General features: G+C 56.0%; 1 protein-coding gene and 1 long non-coding RNA gene across 2 annotated transcripts; both read left to right on the plus strand.

Annotated features, from left to right (window-relative positions):
- Nucleotides 1-4564: 4564 nt before the first annotated feature.
- Nucleotides 4565-5449, plus strand: LOC140680614 (uncharacterized). Its single transcript, XR_012051971.1, has 3 exons — nucleotides 4565-4667; nucleotides 5260-5280; nucleotides 5371-5449. It is a non-coding gene; the product is annotated as an uncharacterized lncRNA (long non-coding RNA).
- A 17-nt stretch (nucleotides 5450-5466) lies between these two features.
- LOC140680563 (Fc receptor-like protein 4) lies at nucleotides 5467-8156 on the plus strand. Its single transcript, XM_072918356.1, has 7 exons — nucleotides 5467-5479; nucleotides 5876-6142; nucleotides 6338-6514; nucleotides 6755-7042; nucleotides 7126-7209; nucleotides 7601-7622; nucleotides 7710-8156. The coding sequence occupies exons 1-7, from the start codon at nucleotides 5467-5469 to the stop codon at nucleotides 7819-7821; spliced, it is 963 nt and encodes a 320-aa protein (XP_072774457.1). The 3' UTR covers nucleotides 7822-8156.
- Nucleotides 8157-15077: the final 6921 nt, after the last annotated feature.

The following is a 15077-nucleotide window of genomic DNA, read 5'->3' on the forward strand; positions in this document are numbered from 1 at the left end:
AACCAGAACAAACAGTAGCAATCCACCCCTACGTCTTGCAAAACTCTCCACCCCTGATAGGAAGGGACATCCTTGCTATGTTAGGAGTCAAAATTACAAATTTATAATGAGGGCCACTGCTACACACACACTGCTGCCAATAAAACTGACCTTCAGAACAAAACTAATGAAAAACTGTGAGTTTCGGTTTGCAGGACATGCTCGTGGACCGTCCCCGTGACGCGTACACCCCTGCTCCAGAGGGAGATGATGGACCACCAAGCCGCCAGACAAAACCCGAGAGTCCCACACCGGTGAGACCCAGACATGCACAGTGTTTCTGTGCGATTTTGCTGTTGGGGCTGGTGGCCGGGGGACAAGCCGACCCAGGCCATAACCCTCATCAGCCATTTAGATGGGTCATGCAACATCTTTCAAGTGACAAGGTGTTCAAAGAGATCACCACAGCGAACACCCCATCCTTCGTGTTCCACATAGCCAACCTGTTTAGAAGCTACCTTTCTAACCCTAAACGAAACCAAATCGAACCTGACTAACTCCTGTTGGCTTTGCTGTGATGTTAAACCCCCTTTCTACGAAGGCATTGCTTTAGACACCCCCTGCAGTTACTCCACAGCCAGTGCCCCCCACCAGTGCAGATGGGACACTCCCCACAGAGGAATCACCCTGAGTCAAATCACAGGACAGGGCAGATGTTTTGGCAAAGCAGCTTTAGCAAAGCAGAAAGGCAACTTCTGCACTAAAGTTGTCAAACCCAACATAAAAACCTATAAGTGGGTGGTCCCATCCGCATCTGGGATGTGGGTTTGCCAGAGATCCGGAGTGAGTCCTTGTGTGTTCCTTGCCAAATTTAATGACTCTGTCGATTTCTGTGTCCAAGTTCTGATTGTTCCTAGGGTCCTGTACCACTCAGAGGAAGAGATATACCACCTCCTTGAGGAACCTGACAGACTCCACAAAAGAGAAATAATCACAGGTATAACTATCGCAATGCTGCTCGGCCTGGGAGCAGCTGGCACAGCCACAGGTGTCTCAGCCATCGCAACCCAACAGCACGGACTCTCTCAGCTGCAAATGACCATCAACGAAGACCTGCAGAGGATCGAGAAATCCATCTCCTATCTAGAGAAATCAGTCTCTTCACTTTCAGAAGTAGTTTTACAAAATAGGCGAGGACTGGACCTCTTGTTCATGCAACAAGGAAGACTGTGTGCAGCCTTGAAAGAGGAATGCTGCTTTTATGCAGATCATACGGGAGTCGTTAAAGACTCCATGGCAGAACTCCGAGATAGACTGGCTCAGAGAAAGAGATTCAGGGAAACCCAACAGAGCTGGTTTGAATCCTGGTTCAATCAATCACCTTGGCTCACCACTTTAATTTCCGCCCTAGTAAGTCCACTGGCAATACTGCTTTTAGCTGTTACCATAGGACCATGCCTGCTGAACAAACTAGTCTCGTTTGTTCAGGCCCGTCTAGAACGGGCGAACATTCTGTTCGTAGACCAGACACAAATGCTGTAAACCGAAAACTGCGAACACAGTCAGTCGCAAAAGCCTTCGAGACTCGCCTTGCGAAAATTACTCAGGTTTACCAAACCACCTTTTCCTTACCAAGTTACGAGTTTGTACCTCACTCCAGTGCCTATATCTACGACTACCTCATTTTATTTATGATAAGGAGGGGGGAGATGTGGTAGATAGGGACAGGCGAACGGAAGATCCCGGGATGTGACGGAAAGAAAGACCCTTCCCCCCTCACCCTGCTTCACGTTAACTATTAACCCCAGAACATGTAACCACACCTAACCCAGTAGTTTTCCACTCCCGACTAACCCTAGGGACCCTACAACCCCCCTCTGACGTAGCAAAGTCCCCCATGACTATTTAAACCCATGAGATAAGATAATAAACGCTTTCGACCGTCCACCATACTGGTGTCAGCGTGTGTCGTTAGCCCGAGTAGCCCGGACAGGCCGGGCTGCCGTGCTGCTCCTTGCAACCAGGTCTCCCTTGCCTCCCCTGAAGGCAACAACAGGGTCACTCCCCACAACCCCACCACGGCCATGGGATGTTGGAACTCAAAATGTCCCTCAGACATTTTTGGAGGTTCCAGGCCCAGGTGAGAAGCATTTGAGACCCTGGCAGGCAGCTGGAAACAGCTGTGATTTTGAGTTTGAGCCATGGAAGGAGTTACCAACTTTGAAGGTGGAACAAGCAGTCACAGAGGGTTAGATGGTATAGTAGAAGTAGTTACAAAGTAGAGAGAAGAATTTTTTAGTATTGTACAGGGGGATTTTAACACCTGAACAGGGGGGTTTTTACTTTGTACATGGGGGTCAGAAGTTTTAAGATGGACAAATGTAGGCCGGTCCTGTTCCTCCTCTTTCTTCTTCCTTACCTCCATGTTCTTGATGATGTTGGCACTTCTGCATTGGTTTAGAGTAGAAAAGCACCATTTAATATGGGTAGTAGGTATTGGGGAAAAACAGTAAACATGTATCTCGTAATGTACCATATAAAAGAGAGCAGCAGCCATAGGCGGGGGGAGAGAAGAAGAAGTCAGGAGTCAGAGAGGGTGTCAGGGGTGTGTGTGCCTCTGCCTGAGCTGCTGAGCAAACCACAGCAGTCTGAGAAGAAAATCTTTTAGACAGCTTACAATAAACTGCCTTGAGACCGAACAACAAGAGACTACTGAGCCTTTCTTTGGAAGCATGGTTTGGAGGAGGGATTTTTGCACCACACGGAGCCGCGAACCAGGCTTGGGCTCCGTCAATGGGACACAGCCACTGCTCGATAATTCCACACAACTCCCTCTTGTTGGGGAGCTGAGCCAAACCCCAAATATTCTTCCCAGGATGTTCCATGGGTCTGCAAGTTTGAGACGGGAAGGAGGAGGGACCTGGTCAGGTTGTTGTGCAAAATGTTTTTGTCTTTGCAGGGTTTTTGGAACTCAGACCCTTGCTGCAAGGGACAGCATGATCAATTGCTGCATTTCCAGACTGGTTCCCCCAAAGCTGCCCCTGCAGGGGGGGTATCCAGCCACCCCTGCTCTGAAACCATCAAAGGCCCTTGCAGAGCCACTGCTTGGGCTCCCTTTCGGTTTTGTGCTTTTTGCAGGGCTGAGCAAACCACAGCCAGGCCATTTCCGCTCACAGAATTCTCACCTCTGCAGCAGCTCTAAAGCTGCCAGAATCAAAGCCAAGGGGGCAGGGGGGACCCTCAGGTCCTGGCTGCCACCTGGGGCTGGCCAGAGCAGGGCTGGGCAGTGGCCACCCCTGTGCAGTGGGGCTGGGCCATGGCCACCCCTGTGCAGTGGGGCTGGGCAGTTGCCACCCCTGTGCAGTGGGGCTGGGCCATGGCCACCCCTGTGCGGTGGGGCTGGGCCATGGCTGGGCTCCAGGCTTGGACTGACAGGGGAGCCCAGGATGTGCCATCCCCAGAAACAGGCACACGGGCAGGAATGTGCAGGGACATTTCTGGAAGTGCCAAATCCACGACAGGACCCCCCCCATGCCAGGATGTGTCACCCCTGGACTGGATTTCCCCGAAACAAGGACCTCCCAGGACAGGACTCCCCTGGTTTTCCCCCCAGACATAACCCCCTTCCCTTGCCCATCGGACTCTCAGCACAGCCTCTTCCTTCTTGTCCAGGAAAAAGACAGTGAAAGTGTTGAGGGGCACAGCCCAGCACCTCCATCCCCCACAGACTCTCCACCCTTCCCTGCACCCCCCACACCCCACTTTTCCCCTCCATTGGGTCCCCCCTACCCGTTCCCTGCTCAGGTGCTCCCTGGGATTGCTGAGCCGGAAACCAGTGGTGAGGAGACATGGCACAAAAGTGAGGAAAATAAGGGAAAAACAGGAAGAGAGGAAAAAGTCAAGGGCAGGGGCAGGCACAGAGGCAGAGCTACCCAGGACCCCCATGTGAGGCCTGCCCAGGAAATGAGCACCCCAGGGTGGAGGCTGTGCTGGGCCCTGGGTCACCCCAAAATCTGAGGCACCCAGAGAAGGAGCTGTGACCCCCATGCCCTCCCAGGCACTGCCCATCCCTGTAATCCCCATTCCCCTGGGACCCCAATCATGGGATCCCCATTCCTCCCCATTCCTTCTGTCCCCATTTCACTGGGGCCCCCATCCCTGGATTGCAATTTCCAGGATCTCCATTCCCAAGGAATTCCATCCCAGTAATTCCAGTCCCTCTGACCTCCCTTCCCTTGGGGACCTTGATTCCCCCAGGAATCCCTTTCCCCTGGCACCTCCATTCCTTGGCCCTCATCCCATGATCACAAATCCCTGGACACCACATTGTTCTGGAACCCCCAGTCCTGAGTCTGAGTCCACCCAACCCTTGGGACCCCCATTCCCCTGAGACCCCATCCCTGGGCACCCCATTCCACCTCAGCCTCCAAATTCTGCCAACACCACGTCTCCACCATGTCCCACCATCACCCCCATGTCCCACCAGGTCCCCACCCTGCCCCCATCCTGTGGCCACCCTGCCCCCACCAAGGGCCACCTACACGTGGGGACGAGCCGTGGCCTCGCTTCCTTCCCCTTCATCCGAAGAGCCGCCAGCCAGGGCAGCGGTGGCCACAGCAGGCGGGGACAGCCAGCCCACATGGCTGGGGACACCGGGATGGCCGGGAAGGTGGCACTGCTCCTGTGGGGTGAGTGCCCCGGACACGGGCCTGGCAGCCCGGGGATGGGCCCTGGTGAGACAGAGACCGGTGGGGAGGGGGCACAGGGGGGCTGCGGGGCCCCCTGAGGTCCCCAAGGCCAGCAGAGCATTCGACTCCAGTGTGACCAGAGTTGTGGGGTGGCTGTGGGCAGAGCAACAGAGGGATAGTGATGTTGGGACAGGGATGTGGCAGAAGGAACCTTGGGACTAGGGCAGCTGTGGGGAGAGGGACAGGAGAATACGGATGCAGGGACAGGGACAAGGGCCACATGCCATGAGGATGGGCCATGGGGACATGTGCCACCAGAGTGGGATGGTGGGCATAGGGCCATGGGGATGTGGCTGTGCAGACAGGTGTTGTAGGGCTGGTGGAGGTGACCTGTGCAAACATGGGCTGTCCACAGTGTCCCCGTGTCTTGCCTCAGACAAGGGTGACTGAGGTGTCCCTGTACTCAAGACCTCCATGCTCTACCAGTGTTCCCATGGGGACAGTTGGAGGACAGCCCCCACACCACATGCCCCCAGATGGTGCTGTCCCTGCAGGGCCACCCCCACCCAGCCCTGTCCTTTCTCCCTTCCAGCCCAGACCCTCGGCCTCGCTGGTGAGTCCTCGGAGGATGCCATGTCCCCTCACCTCACTGTCCCCAGCCCCTTGGTGGCCCTGGCAGGCTGGTGTGCCCTGTCACCCACAGGTGCCCAGACCACCCAGCTCCTCGTGGAGCCCCCCTGGAGGCCAGCAGTGCTGTGGGACCAGGTGACACTGACCTGCCAGGGCTTGGGAACTGCCAATGCCACCACCTGGTACAAGGACGGGCAGCGCTGGGGGCAGCAGGGACACGATCACATCACTGTCACCGAGAGTGGCACCTACACGTGTGACAGACCCGGCAGTGGGCACAGCCGCCATGTGAAAGTCTTAGATGGTGAGGGGAGTTTGGGAGTTCCCGACCTGGCACCTGTGAGGACCTCTGGCCCTCTGCATGGGCTCTGTTCCGTGGGTGACCTTCTTGGTATGGCCAGAGCCCATCTGTTGCACATGGGGACTTCCAGAGCATCCCATTGTGGGATCCCCTAGTTCCCACCCCCGTGTTGGGAACTGGGGACCCCTGGTGCCCTAGGTGTGACCAATAGAGAGGTCCCAGTGACATCGGGAACCTCCAGAGCTCTGTGATGAGACAGCACCCCTCTGCCTCCCAGACCAGCTGGTGCTGCAGGTGCCGACACAGACACTGCTGGAGGGAGACACGGTGACATTGCGCTGCCGGTGCAGGCAGGGCAACCCGGTCAGCTCGGTGTTCTTCTACCATGAGGAGAAGGAATTGGTGGAGTTCCAAAATGGGACCGAGCTGTTCCTGTCCCATCTGCAGCTGCACCACAGCGGCCGCTACCGCTGCAGGGGCTGGGTGAACTCCAGGGTAGCACAGGGATGGGAGGATTCGGCACCAGTGACAGTGACAGTGCACGGTGAGCACCCCACAGCCGCCACCCCAACAGCCCCACAGCTCTTCCCCAGGAACTGGGGGTCACCAGCCCCACCAGCGCCCATTTCCTGCCCTGAGCCCTTCCCTGTGCCAGTGCTGGAAGTTCCCCCCGAGCCCACTGAGGGGTCCCCCCTGACTCTCAGCTGCCTCAGCACCCCCAGCCCCCTGTGGCCCTGAGCCCCCCTCCTGCACGTGTTCTACCGGGACGGGCAGGTGGTGGGGGTCCCGCAGGGGTCCCCACAGCTGCTGGTACCCGCCGTGGGGGTCTCCCACTCGGGGAATTACAGCTGCGAGGTGCGCTCTGAGGGAGGGGCTGTGCAGAAGAGCAGTGCCTGGCTACGCATCACGGTGCGCAGTGAGTGCGGGGATGGGCACGGGGAGCCCCCACAGACTCCCTGGGTCCCTCCCTGGGCACCTCCTTGTCCCCCAGACACATTTCTTGGGTCCCCCCACTTCTGCCCCATGTCCCCACTCACCCCTTTATGTTCTGACCCCATTCCTGACATCCCCCTTCCCACCCATACCCCCATCCCTATCCCCCCACACCAGCTGCCAGCCCCTCGCTTTGACCTCAGCCCTGTCTGTGTCCCCGCAGTGCCCGTGGCCAATGCCACCATCACCCTCAGTCCCCTGGCACACCAGGTGCGCGCAGGAGACCCCGTGACCCTGCGCTGCTCGGTGCAGGTGGGCTCAGCCCCTGTCACCTTCGCCTGGCGGCACAACGGGCAGGAGGTGGCCCAGGGTCCCCTCCTGGAGCTTGGGGACGTCAATGTGGGACATTCGGGCACCTACCAGTGCGTGGCCGCCAACCAGCTGGACAGTCACCAGGCACTCAGCCCAGAGCTAGTCCTGACTGTGACATCACAGGGACACATGGACACCGGTGAGGTCACACAGGGTCACCAGGGAGTGCATGATTCCTGGGGTGATGGGTGATCTTGATGTGTCCCACTCTGTTTCTTGCAGTGGTTGCAGGGATTCGTTGGGCCCTTTTGTTCCTGGTCCTGCTCGTGGGTGTCATTGTGGCCTGGCACCGGTGGCACCGAGTGGGTGAGAGACAATGGAGGGACGGGAGTCCCATGGACAGTAGAGGCCCCCAGAATTGGGGAACAATAGGGTGGCACCCAGAACTGTGACCTTGGCTGAGAATCCTGCAGGCTTTTGGGAAGTGCTGGCGGGTCCTGCAGGGATGTTGGGGGTTCTTCCAGAGGCCCTGGAGGCATTTGGCAGGGGTGGAGGGGGCGGTCTCTGTCCCTGCCGGGCTTTGGGTTCTTGAAGATCAGTTGGTCAGGGACACTGGGGAGGTTCATGAATTCTGGGGGGCTTCAGGGACGCTTCGGAGTCCAGTGGGAAATTGAGAGTCCAGTGGGGGTTCAGGAGTCCTGAGAGGGGTCAGGACCCCGGCGACCCCACAGTCACCCCTCCCCTCTTTCCTCTGCAGCTGCCAGGAAGCACCAGGAAAGGTGAGTGAGTGTCTCCAGCCATGAGTCCCCTTTTACCCCCACCCCACAGCTCTCCATTCCCTCCCACACATCTCTTTATCCCCACAGGCCCTCCCCGGAGCCCCTGGCCACTCCAGAGGAGGGGGAAATTCTGTACACCCATGTTGTGAGCACCAAACAGGCACAGCGTGAGAACAGTGGGGGGGGGGGGGGACAGTGACATGTCACCCAGTGGTGTCATCCCCCACCTTGGTCCCCACAACCTGTGTCTCTTGCAGGGCCCTCTGGCATCACCGTTCCCCAAGAACGCCAGGTGACCTACACGGAGCTGCCGGGACTCCACGGGCGACCATGTGAGACCAGTGACATCAATGAGATTGTGTTGTGACACTGGGGGGCACTGGGGGGGCACTGGGGGTCCCCACCCATGGGCACCCACACATGTGTGTGCTACCTCTAAAAACTGCTCCTCCTCCTCTCCGTGGAGACACAAAGATCTTAAAGGGCTGAGAGAAGAACAATTTCCTGAAATAACAAGAGAGAACAAAACCAAAAGCAACAGTACCATGATTCAGAATCCAAAGGGCCAAAAAGTAAGAATTTCCAAGGAAAGCCCCAAAAGGGAACAAACCACAGATGCTGCCTCCCATCACATTTCCTCCAGAGGAACCTGTCAGCGCCCTGGATCTTCCTTGCTCTGATGGCCAATGCAGCCTTCAGGAGGCCCTGGATTCTCTTGTCCCCTGTCCCAATCCCCTCCTCTGCCATGTTCCCCACCTGAGGATGTCATAAAGGCCCTGTGGGGGTTCCGCAGCCTCCCCCTTTCCCAGGGCAGTCAGGATCAGGCCACGGCACAAGATGGGGTGTCAAAGACAGGAAAAGTTTGATGTCTGGAGACATTTTGGAACACCTGTCTGTGGCAGAGGCATATCAGGCCTTGCTTTGGTGAGACAGGGGCCCCACCTGTCCATCAGTCTGTCAGCCATTGAGCACTGGGGACTGTGTGACACTCTGCCAAAACAGCTCCTGAGTGGCCAGGTGACCAGAATTGCCAGCTGGGGAGAGGGGCCCTTGGTGGCCCAACTGGCTTAAAAGGCAGAGTATGAGGTGGCCAAGTCCCTGACCCTATCTCTTCTTGGGGTGTCTGTCCCTTCCACGCTGAAATCCAGGAGTAATCATGCCTCTTGGTTTACAAGAGATATGTCTGCCAAGGAAAGTGGGAACCCTGCTGGAATAAGAAGACCCATCTCTAAAACTTTTTTAAATTCAAAACTGATGAGGTTACCATGTAAAAGTGCAGAAAAAGAATAACAGCTCTTTACTGGGAAATTTATCAACCAGAACAGAACAAACAACTCAAACCCAGAACTTTCCCTCCCGCTCAGGGCTCTTTGTTCGTCTTTGGTGCAGTTATGGCCACAGCCAGCAGGGGGCGCTGCAGGGAGCGCTCCCGGCCAGCAGGGGGCGCTGCAGGGAATGTGCCCGGCCAGCAGGGGGCGCCGCAGGGAGCGCTCCCGGCCAGCAGGGGGCGCCCCGCTCGAGCTCGATCCCTCAGGGCCAAGGGCGGCCTGGGCCGGGAGGGAGGAGGGGAAATCGCTCCTTTTGCAAACTCACCAGCACCAATCGGTCCCGGCACCACCACCGGCAGCAGGCAGAAGTCACCATGGCAGTGGTTTGGATCCCAGTGCCCACTGGCAGTGTAGCAGTGTCCCGGGGCCTGGCACATGCTCTGGGCAGAGCCTGCAACCGCTCTCCATGATCCCGGATGGAAGGAAGGCAGCACCTGTCCTCAGGCAGGGCTCAGGCCCACAAAAGCCCCTCTGGTGCCTTTACACCACAATTCCTGCAAACCTTCAGCCTTTAACTCCATTTTCCTCCTTCAGCCCTGGCACAGCAGCTCTGGGAATGTTGAGCTGCCCCGGGGTGGGGCAGAGCCCTGTCTATTCCCCGTGCCCTGTGCAGGTGAGAAGGGCCGGGATGGAGCAGTTCTGGGGAGACCTGGAATCCAGACAGGGTGTGGTAGATAGGGACAGGCGAACAGAAGATCTCGGGATGTGACGGAAAGAAAGACCCTTCCCCCTTCTCCCTGCTTCACGTTAACTATTACCCCCAGAACATGTAACCACACCTAACCCAGTAGTTTTCCACTCCCGACTAACCCTAGGGACCCTACAACCCCCCTCTGACGTAGCAAAGTCCCCCAAGACTATTTAAACCCATGAGATAAGATAATAAACGCTTTCGACCGTCCACCACACTGGTGTCAGCGTGTGTCGTTAGCCCGAGTAGCCCGGACAGGCCGGGCTGCCGTGCTGCTTCTTGCAACCAGGTCACCGTTGCCTCCCCTGAAGGCAACAACAGGGTCACTCCCCACAACCCCACCACGGCCATGGGATGTTGGAACTCAAAATGTCCCTCAGACATTTTTGGAGGTTCCAGGCCCAAGTGAGAAGCATTTGAGACCCTGGCAGGCAGCTGGAAACAGCTGTGATTTTGAGTTTCAGCCATGGAAGGAGTTACCAACTTTGCAGGTGGAACAAGCAGTCACAGAGGGTTAGATGGTATAGTAGAAGTAGTTACAAAGTAGAGAGAAGAATTTTTAGTATTGTACAGGGGGGTTTTAGCACCTGTACAGGGGGGTTTTTACTTTGTACATGGGGGTCAGTAGTTTTAAGATGGAGGAATGTAGGCCGGTCCTGTTCCTCCTCTTTCTCCTTCCTTACCTCCATGTTCTTGATGATGTTGGCACTTCTGCATTGGTTTGGGGGAAAACTGTAAACATTTATCACGTGATGTACCATATAAAAGATAGCAGCAGCCCTGGACAGGGGGAGAGAAGAGGCAGTTGGGAGTCAGAGAGGGTGTCACAGGTGTGTGTGCCTCTGCCTGAGCTGCTGAGCAAACCACAGCAGTCTGAGAAGAAAATCTTTTAGACAGCTTACAATAAACTGCCTTGAGACCAAGCAACAAGAGACTACTGAGCCTTTCTTTGGAAGCATGGTTTGGAGGAGGGATTTTTCCACCACACGGAGCCGCGAACCAGGCTTGGGCTCCGTCAATGGGACACAGCCACTGCTCGATAATTCCACACAACTCCCTCTTGTTGGGGAGCTGAGCCAAACCCCAAATATTCTTCTCAGGATGTTCCATGGGTCTGCAAGTTTGAGACAGGAAGTAGGAGGGACCTGGTCAGGTTGTTGTGCAAAATGTTTTTGTCTTTGCAGGGTTTTTGGAACTCAGACCCTTGTTGCAAGGACAACATGATCAATTGCTGCATTTCCAGACTGGTTCCCCCAAAGCTGCCCCTGCAGGGGGGGGTTTCCAGCCACCCCTGCTCGGAAAACCATCAAAGGCCCTTGCAGAGCCACTGCTTGGGCTCCCTTTCGGTTTTGTGCTTTTTGCAGGGCTGAGCAAACCACAGCCAGGCCATTTCCGCTCACAGAATTCTCACCTCTGCAGCAGCTCTAAAGCTGCCAGAATCAAAACCAAGGCGGCAGGGGGGACCCTCAGGTCCTGGCTGCCACCTGGGGCCGGCCAGAGCAGGGCTGGGCAGTGGCCACCCCTGTGCAGTGGGGCTGGGCCATGGCCACCCCTGTGCAGTGGGGCTGGGCCATGGCCACCCCTGTGCAGTGGGGCTGGGCCATGGCCACCCCTGTGCAGTGGGGCTGGGCTATGGCCACCCCTGTGCAGTGGGGCTGGGCCATGGCTGGGCTCCAGCCTTGGACTGACAGGGGAGCCCAGGATGTGCCATCCCCAGAAACAGGCACACGGGCAGGAATGTGCAGGGACATTTCTAGAAGTGCCAAACCCACGACAGGACCCCCCCCATGCCAGGATGTTTCACCCCTGGACTTGATTTCTCTGAAACAAGGACCTCCACCATCACCCTCAGTCCCCTGGCACACCAGGTGCGCGCAGGCGACCCCGTCACCCTGCGCTGCTCGGTGCAGGTGGGCTCAGCCCCTGTCACCTTCACCTGGTGGCACAACGGGCAGGAGGTGGCCCAGGGTCCCCTCCTGGAGCTTGGGGATGTCGAGGTGGGACATTCGGGCACCTACCAGTGCGTGGCCACCAACCAGCTGGGACAGGATGGGCACCGCGTGTTCCGGGCGCTCAGCACGGAGGTGGCACTGGAGGTGACACCGTGGGGACACGGGGACACAGGTGAGGTCACACGGGGTCACCAGGGAGTGCAACACCCCTGGGGTGATGGGTGACCCTGATGTGTTCCCCTCTGTTTCTTGCAGTGGCCGCAGGGGTTGGTGGGACCCTTTTGTTCCTGGTCCTGCTCGTGGGTGTCATTGTGGCCTGGCACCGGTGGCACCGAGTGGGTGGGTGACAATGGGGGGACGGGGGTCCCAGAGAGCTCTAGAGGCCTCCAGAATTTGGGAACAATAGGGCAGCACTCACAAGCCTAGAACTGTGACCTTGGCTGGGGGTCCTGTAGGGTTTGGGGAGGGGCTGGAGGGTCCTGCAGGGATGTTGGGGCTTCTTTCAGGGGCCCAGTGGATATTTGGGGGGTTTCTGTCCCTGCCAGGCTTTGGGTCCTTGAGGCTGAGTTGGTTGGGGACACTGGGAATATTCATGAATTTTGGGGGCTAGAGGGATGCTTGGGGCTCCTGAAGGGAATTGAGGGTCCCATGGGCGCTCAGGAATCCTGAGAGGGGTCAGTGCTCGGGGACCCCACAGTGACCCCTCCCCTCTTTCCTCTGCAGCTGCCAGGAAGCACCAGAAAAGGTGAGTGCTGGTCTCCAGCCATGAGTCCCCTTTTACCCCCACCCCACAACTCTCCATCCCTTCCCACACATCCCCTTTATTCCCTCAGGGTCCCCCCGGATCCCCCAGCCCCCCCAGAGGAGGGGGAGGTGCTGTACACCCACGTTCTGACCACCAAGAGAACAGGGGTTGAGTATGGAGGGGGACACACGCACAGGGACACTCACCCATAAGTGTCACCCTACCCAGATGCCACAGCCCGTGTCTCTCGCAGCGTCCCCCCATGCCACCACACTCCAGGATCCCCAGGTGACCTACGCAGAGCTGTGGGGATCCCACGGGCGACCTCAGGAACCTGGTGACATCTACGGGAATGTGCTGTGACACCAGGGGGAACTGGGGGGCACTGGGGGTCCCCACACATGGGTACCCACACGTGTGTGTGCTGCCACTAAAAACTGCCCCTCTCTCTCCTCATGGAGGCACAAAGACCCCAAAGAGCTGAGAAAAGAACAATTTCCTGAAACAGCAATGAGAGAGAATAAAACCAACAGCAACAGCAACAAGGTTCAGAATCCAAAGGGTTACAAAAGGAATGATTTCCAGGGAAAGCACCCAAGGAACAAACCCTGGATACTTCCCCCAGCACATGTCCTCCACCAGAGGAACCTGGTGGGGCCCTGGACCTTCCTTACTCTGTTGGCCAAAGCAACCTTCAGGAGCCCTGGATTCTCTTCTCCCCTGTGGCAATCCCCTCCTCTGCCGTGTTCCCCACCCGAGGATGTCACAAAGGTCCTGTGGGGGTTCCGGAGCTTCCCCCTTTTCCAGGGCAGTCAGGATCAGGCCATAGCAGTTGAATTCCTTCTGTCCCCACAGCAGCTCTGCCAAAGCCCCATGATGCCCTTTGGGCTCCCTGAAATTTCCTCTCCTGAGTGTGAAGCGATACACGGAATAAATAAATAGATTCTGCAACCTGGGGTAGTGATGGAGTGGGTATGTATTGTCAGCACTCGGCACAAGTGACATCGCTCTCCAAAAACGTGCGCCCCAAGCCTCAGTCTGACCCACTGCTTTGTTCACAAGGTTTTCCATGTGCAGTACATTGCACAACTTTTCTAGGCTTATTCAACCCCTGGCCCCGCCTGCCCTCAGGTCTCATGCTAAATAGGTCCACGCCCTTCTGGGCACGCATGGTTTGCTGTGGTGGTCATACGGGGGGTCTTCGGAGGCTGAAGATTTTGGTCTTCCTCATGACAGAACTTTTGAACTTTTCCTCTCTGCATGTGCGCTTTTTGTCCTTTGGTGCTTATCTGTGTATGTCTGTCAGTCTTGGTAGGATTGGAGACAGAGGAGCTTCTTTATCTGGGTTCTTTGCATCCCTGGCTATTGCTCTTTATGCAAGAAACTTCAGAAATTTGCATTTTCTTATGCCCTTTGTACCATGGCAGAGGTTTCTTAAGTAACAGGTTAAAATTCAACACATAACCCTACAAGCTAACATATAAATGCTTCATTCATTTTGTTAACTTAAGTGAACTCCAGAATTCTCTGTTTCAAGAGAATCTGTGCTAAGGATTCCTGGGGCCTCAGGGCCAGTCTCAAGGGCCTGTTTTGGCCCTTCCCAGTTGGGGTCACTTCATCTCCCAGCTGTTGGCCTGTTAGGATCCACCTTCACCCCAGGAACAGAGATGGATTCTGCCCCTACAGATCTCGATGGCATCAGGGGACACTGTGCCCTGGGTCACCTAAAGTCATGAGCTCCTGTGGCTCTGCTATGCCAGGCCATGGATCCACACAGTCCAAGGGACCCCAGTGTCCCTTTGGCCTACCTGGCAGAAGCCAGGGCCCCTCTAGTCCTGGTCTTGGCATTTGCTGCTCACTCCTGTTATATGTAGGAGACATAATTTGGGCCATTTCTAGTATGATATATGTGATATTGAATATTTGTTGGAGTATACACGTTTGTATTAGGACTCCCCACCTACCCTTGCAGGGGAAACCTGGTTTATGTTTAAACCCCATTTACAAGTAAAAGGATGTGGCTCGGCCAGGAGATGGGCCATGTCTGGAGAAATATGGGGGGACCTCAGGCGCTGATCTTTGGGTGAACGACCCAAGATGGAGATCATGGAAATCCTCGGGCAGATACATGTGAATGCAGCATTCCAGTAAATTTCATCGCGGGATCCAACAATTCCAGACACTGAATTGTTCTTCTTCATCACCAAAAAAGAAAATCTTATTAACCTATGAACTTTGAATGGAAGAAAAGACTGACTGCCGCAATCTTGGCCTCAGGCGGAATATTCCCTATAAAAACCACTTGTGCCAGGATGGAGGTGTGTGGGCATAGAGGAAAACCTCTGCTGAGGCTGACTCCTTGTTGCACACCCAGGACCGACCCCGGGCTCAGCTCTGTTCTTTCCTTGTGGCTGGATAGATAGAATTTGATTGCAAAATAAATATTTTATTTATTCATATTAATTTGGCTGGACAAATTTTCATTTATAACACTCCTAAATATAACCTGCAGGTCCCTTCCAGAGGATGGGAAGTAACATCATCCCTCCTGTTCTGACTGAGTACTTGCCCACGGGAGACTGGAGGAGATTTATGTTCCTCTCAACTCCCATCCATGTGCTGCCAGGGCACAGGGGGGTTTTCCATCCCCTTTCCTCTCTGTGGTCTTGCAGGTAAAACCACAGGTTTAGGAGCACTGGGAGGAGGAGGAGAGAAAAGCAAGAGCCCCATGGAAAAAAA

This window comes from Taeniopygia guttata, chromosome 25, assembly GCF_048771995.1.
Source record: "Taeniopygia guttata chromosome 25, bTaeGut7.mat, whole genome shotgun sequence".
Lineage (NCBI taxonomy): Eukaryota > Metazoa > Chordata > Aves > Passeriformes > Estrildidae > Taeniopygia > Taeniopygia guttata.

Excerpts from the sequence above, each read along its gene's own strand:
- LOC140680563 (XM_072918356.1), top strand. Across the intron at positions 6,143-6,337 it reads AGTGACAGTGACAGTGCACG|CCCCCCTCCTGCACGTGTTC; the intron begins GTGAGCACCCCA and ends TGTGGCCCTGAG. Across the intron at positions 7,210-7,600 it reads GCACCGGTGGCACCGAGTGG|CTGCCAGGAAGCACCAGGAA; the intron begins GTGAGAGACAAT and ends TTTCCTCTGCAG.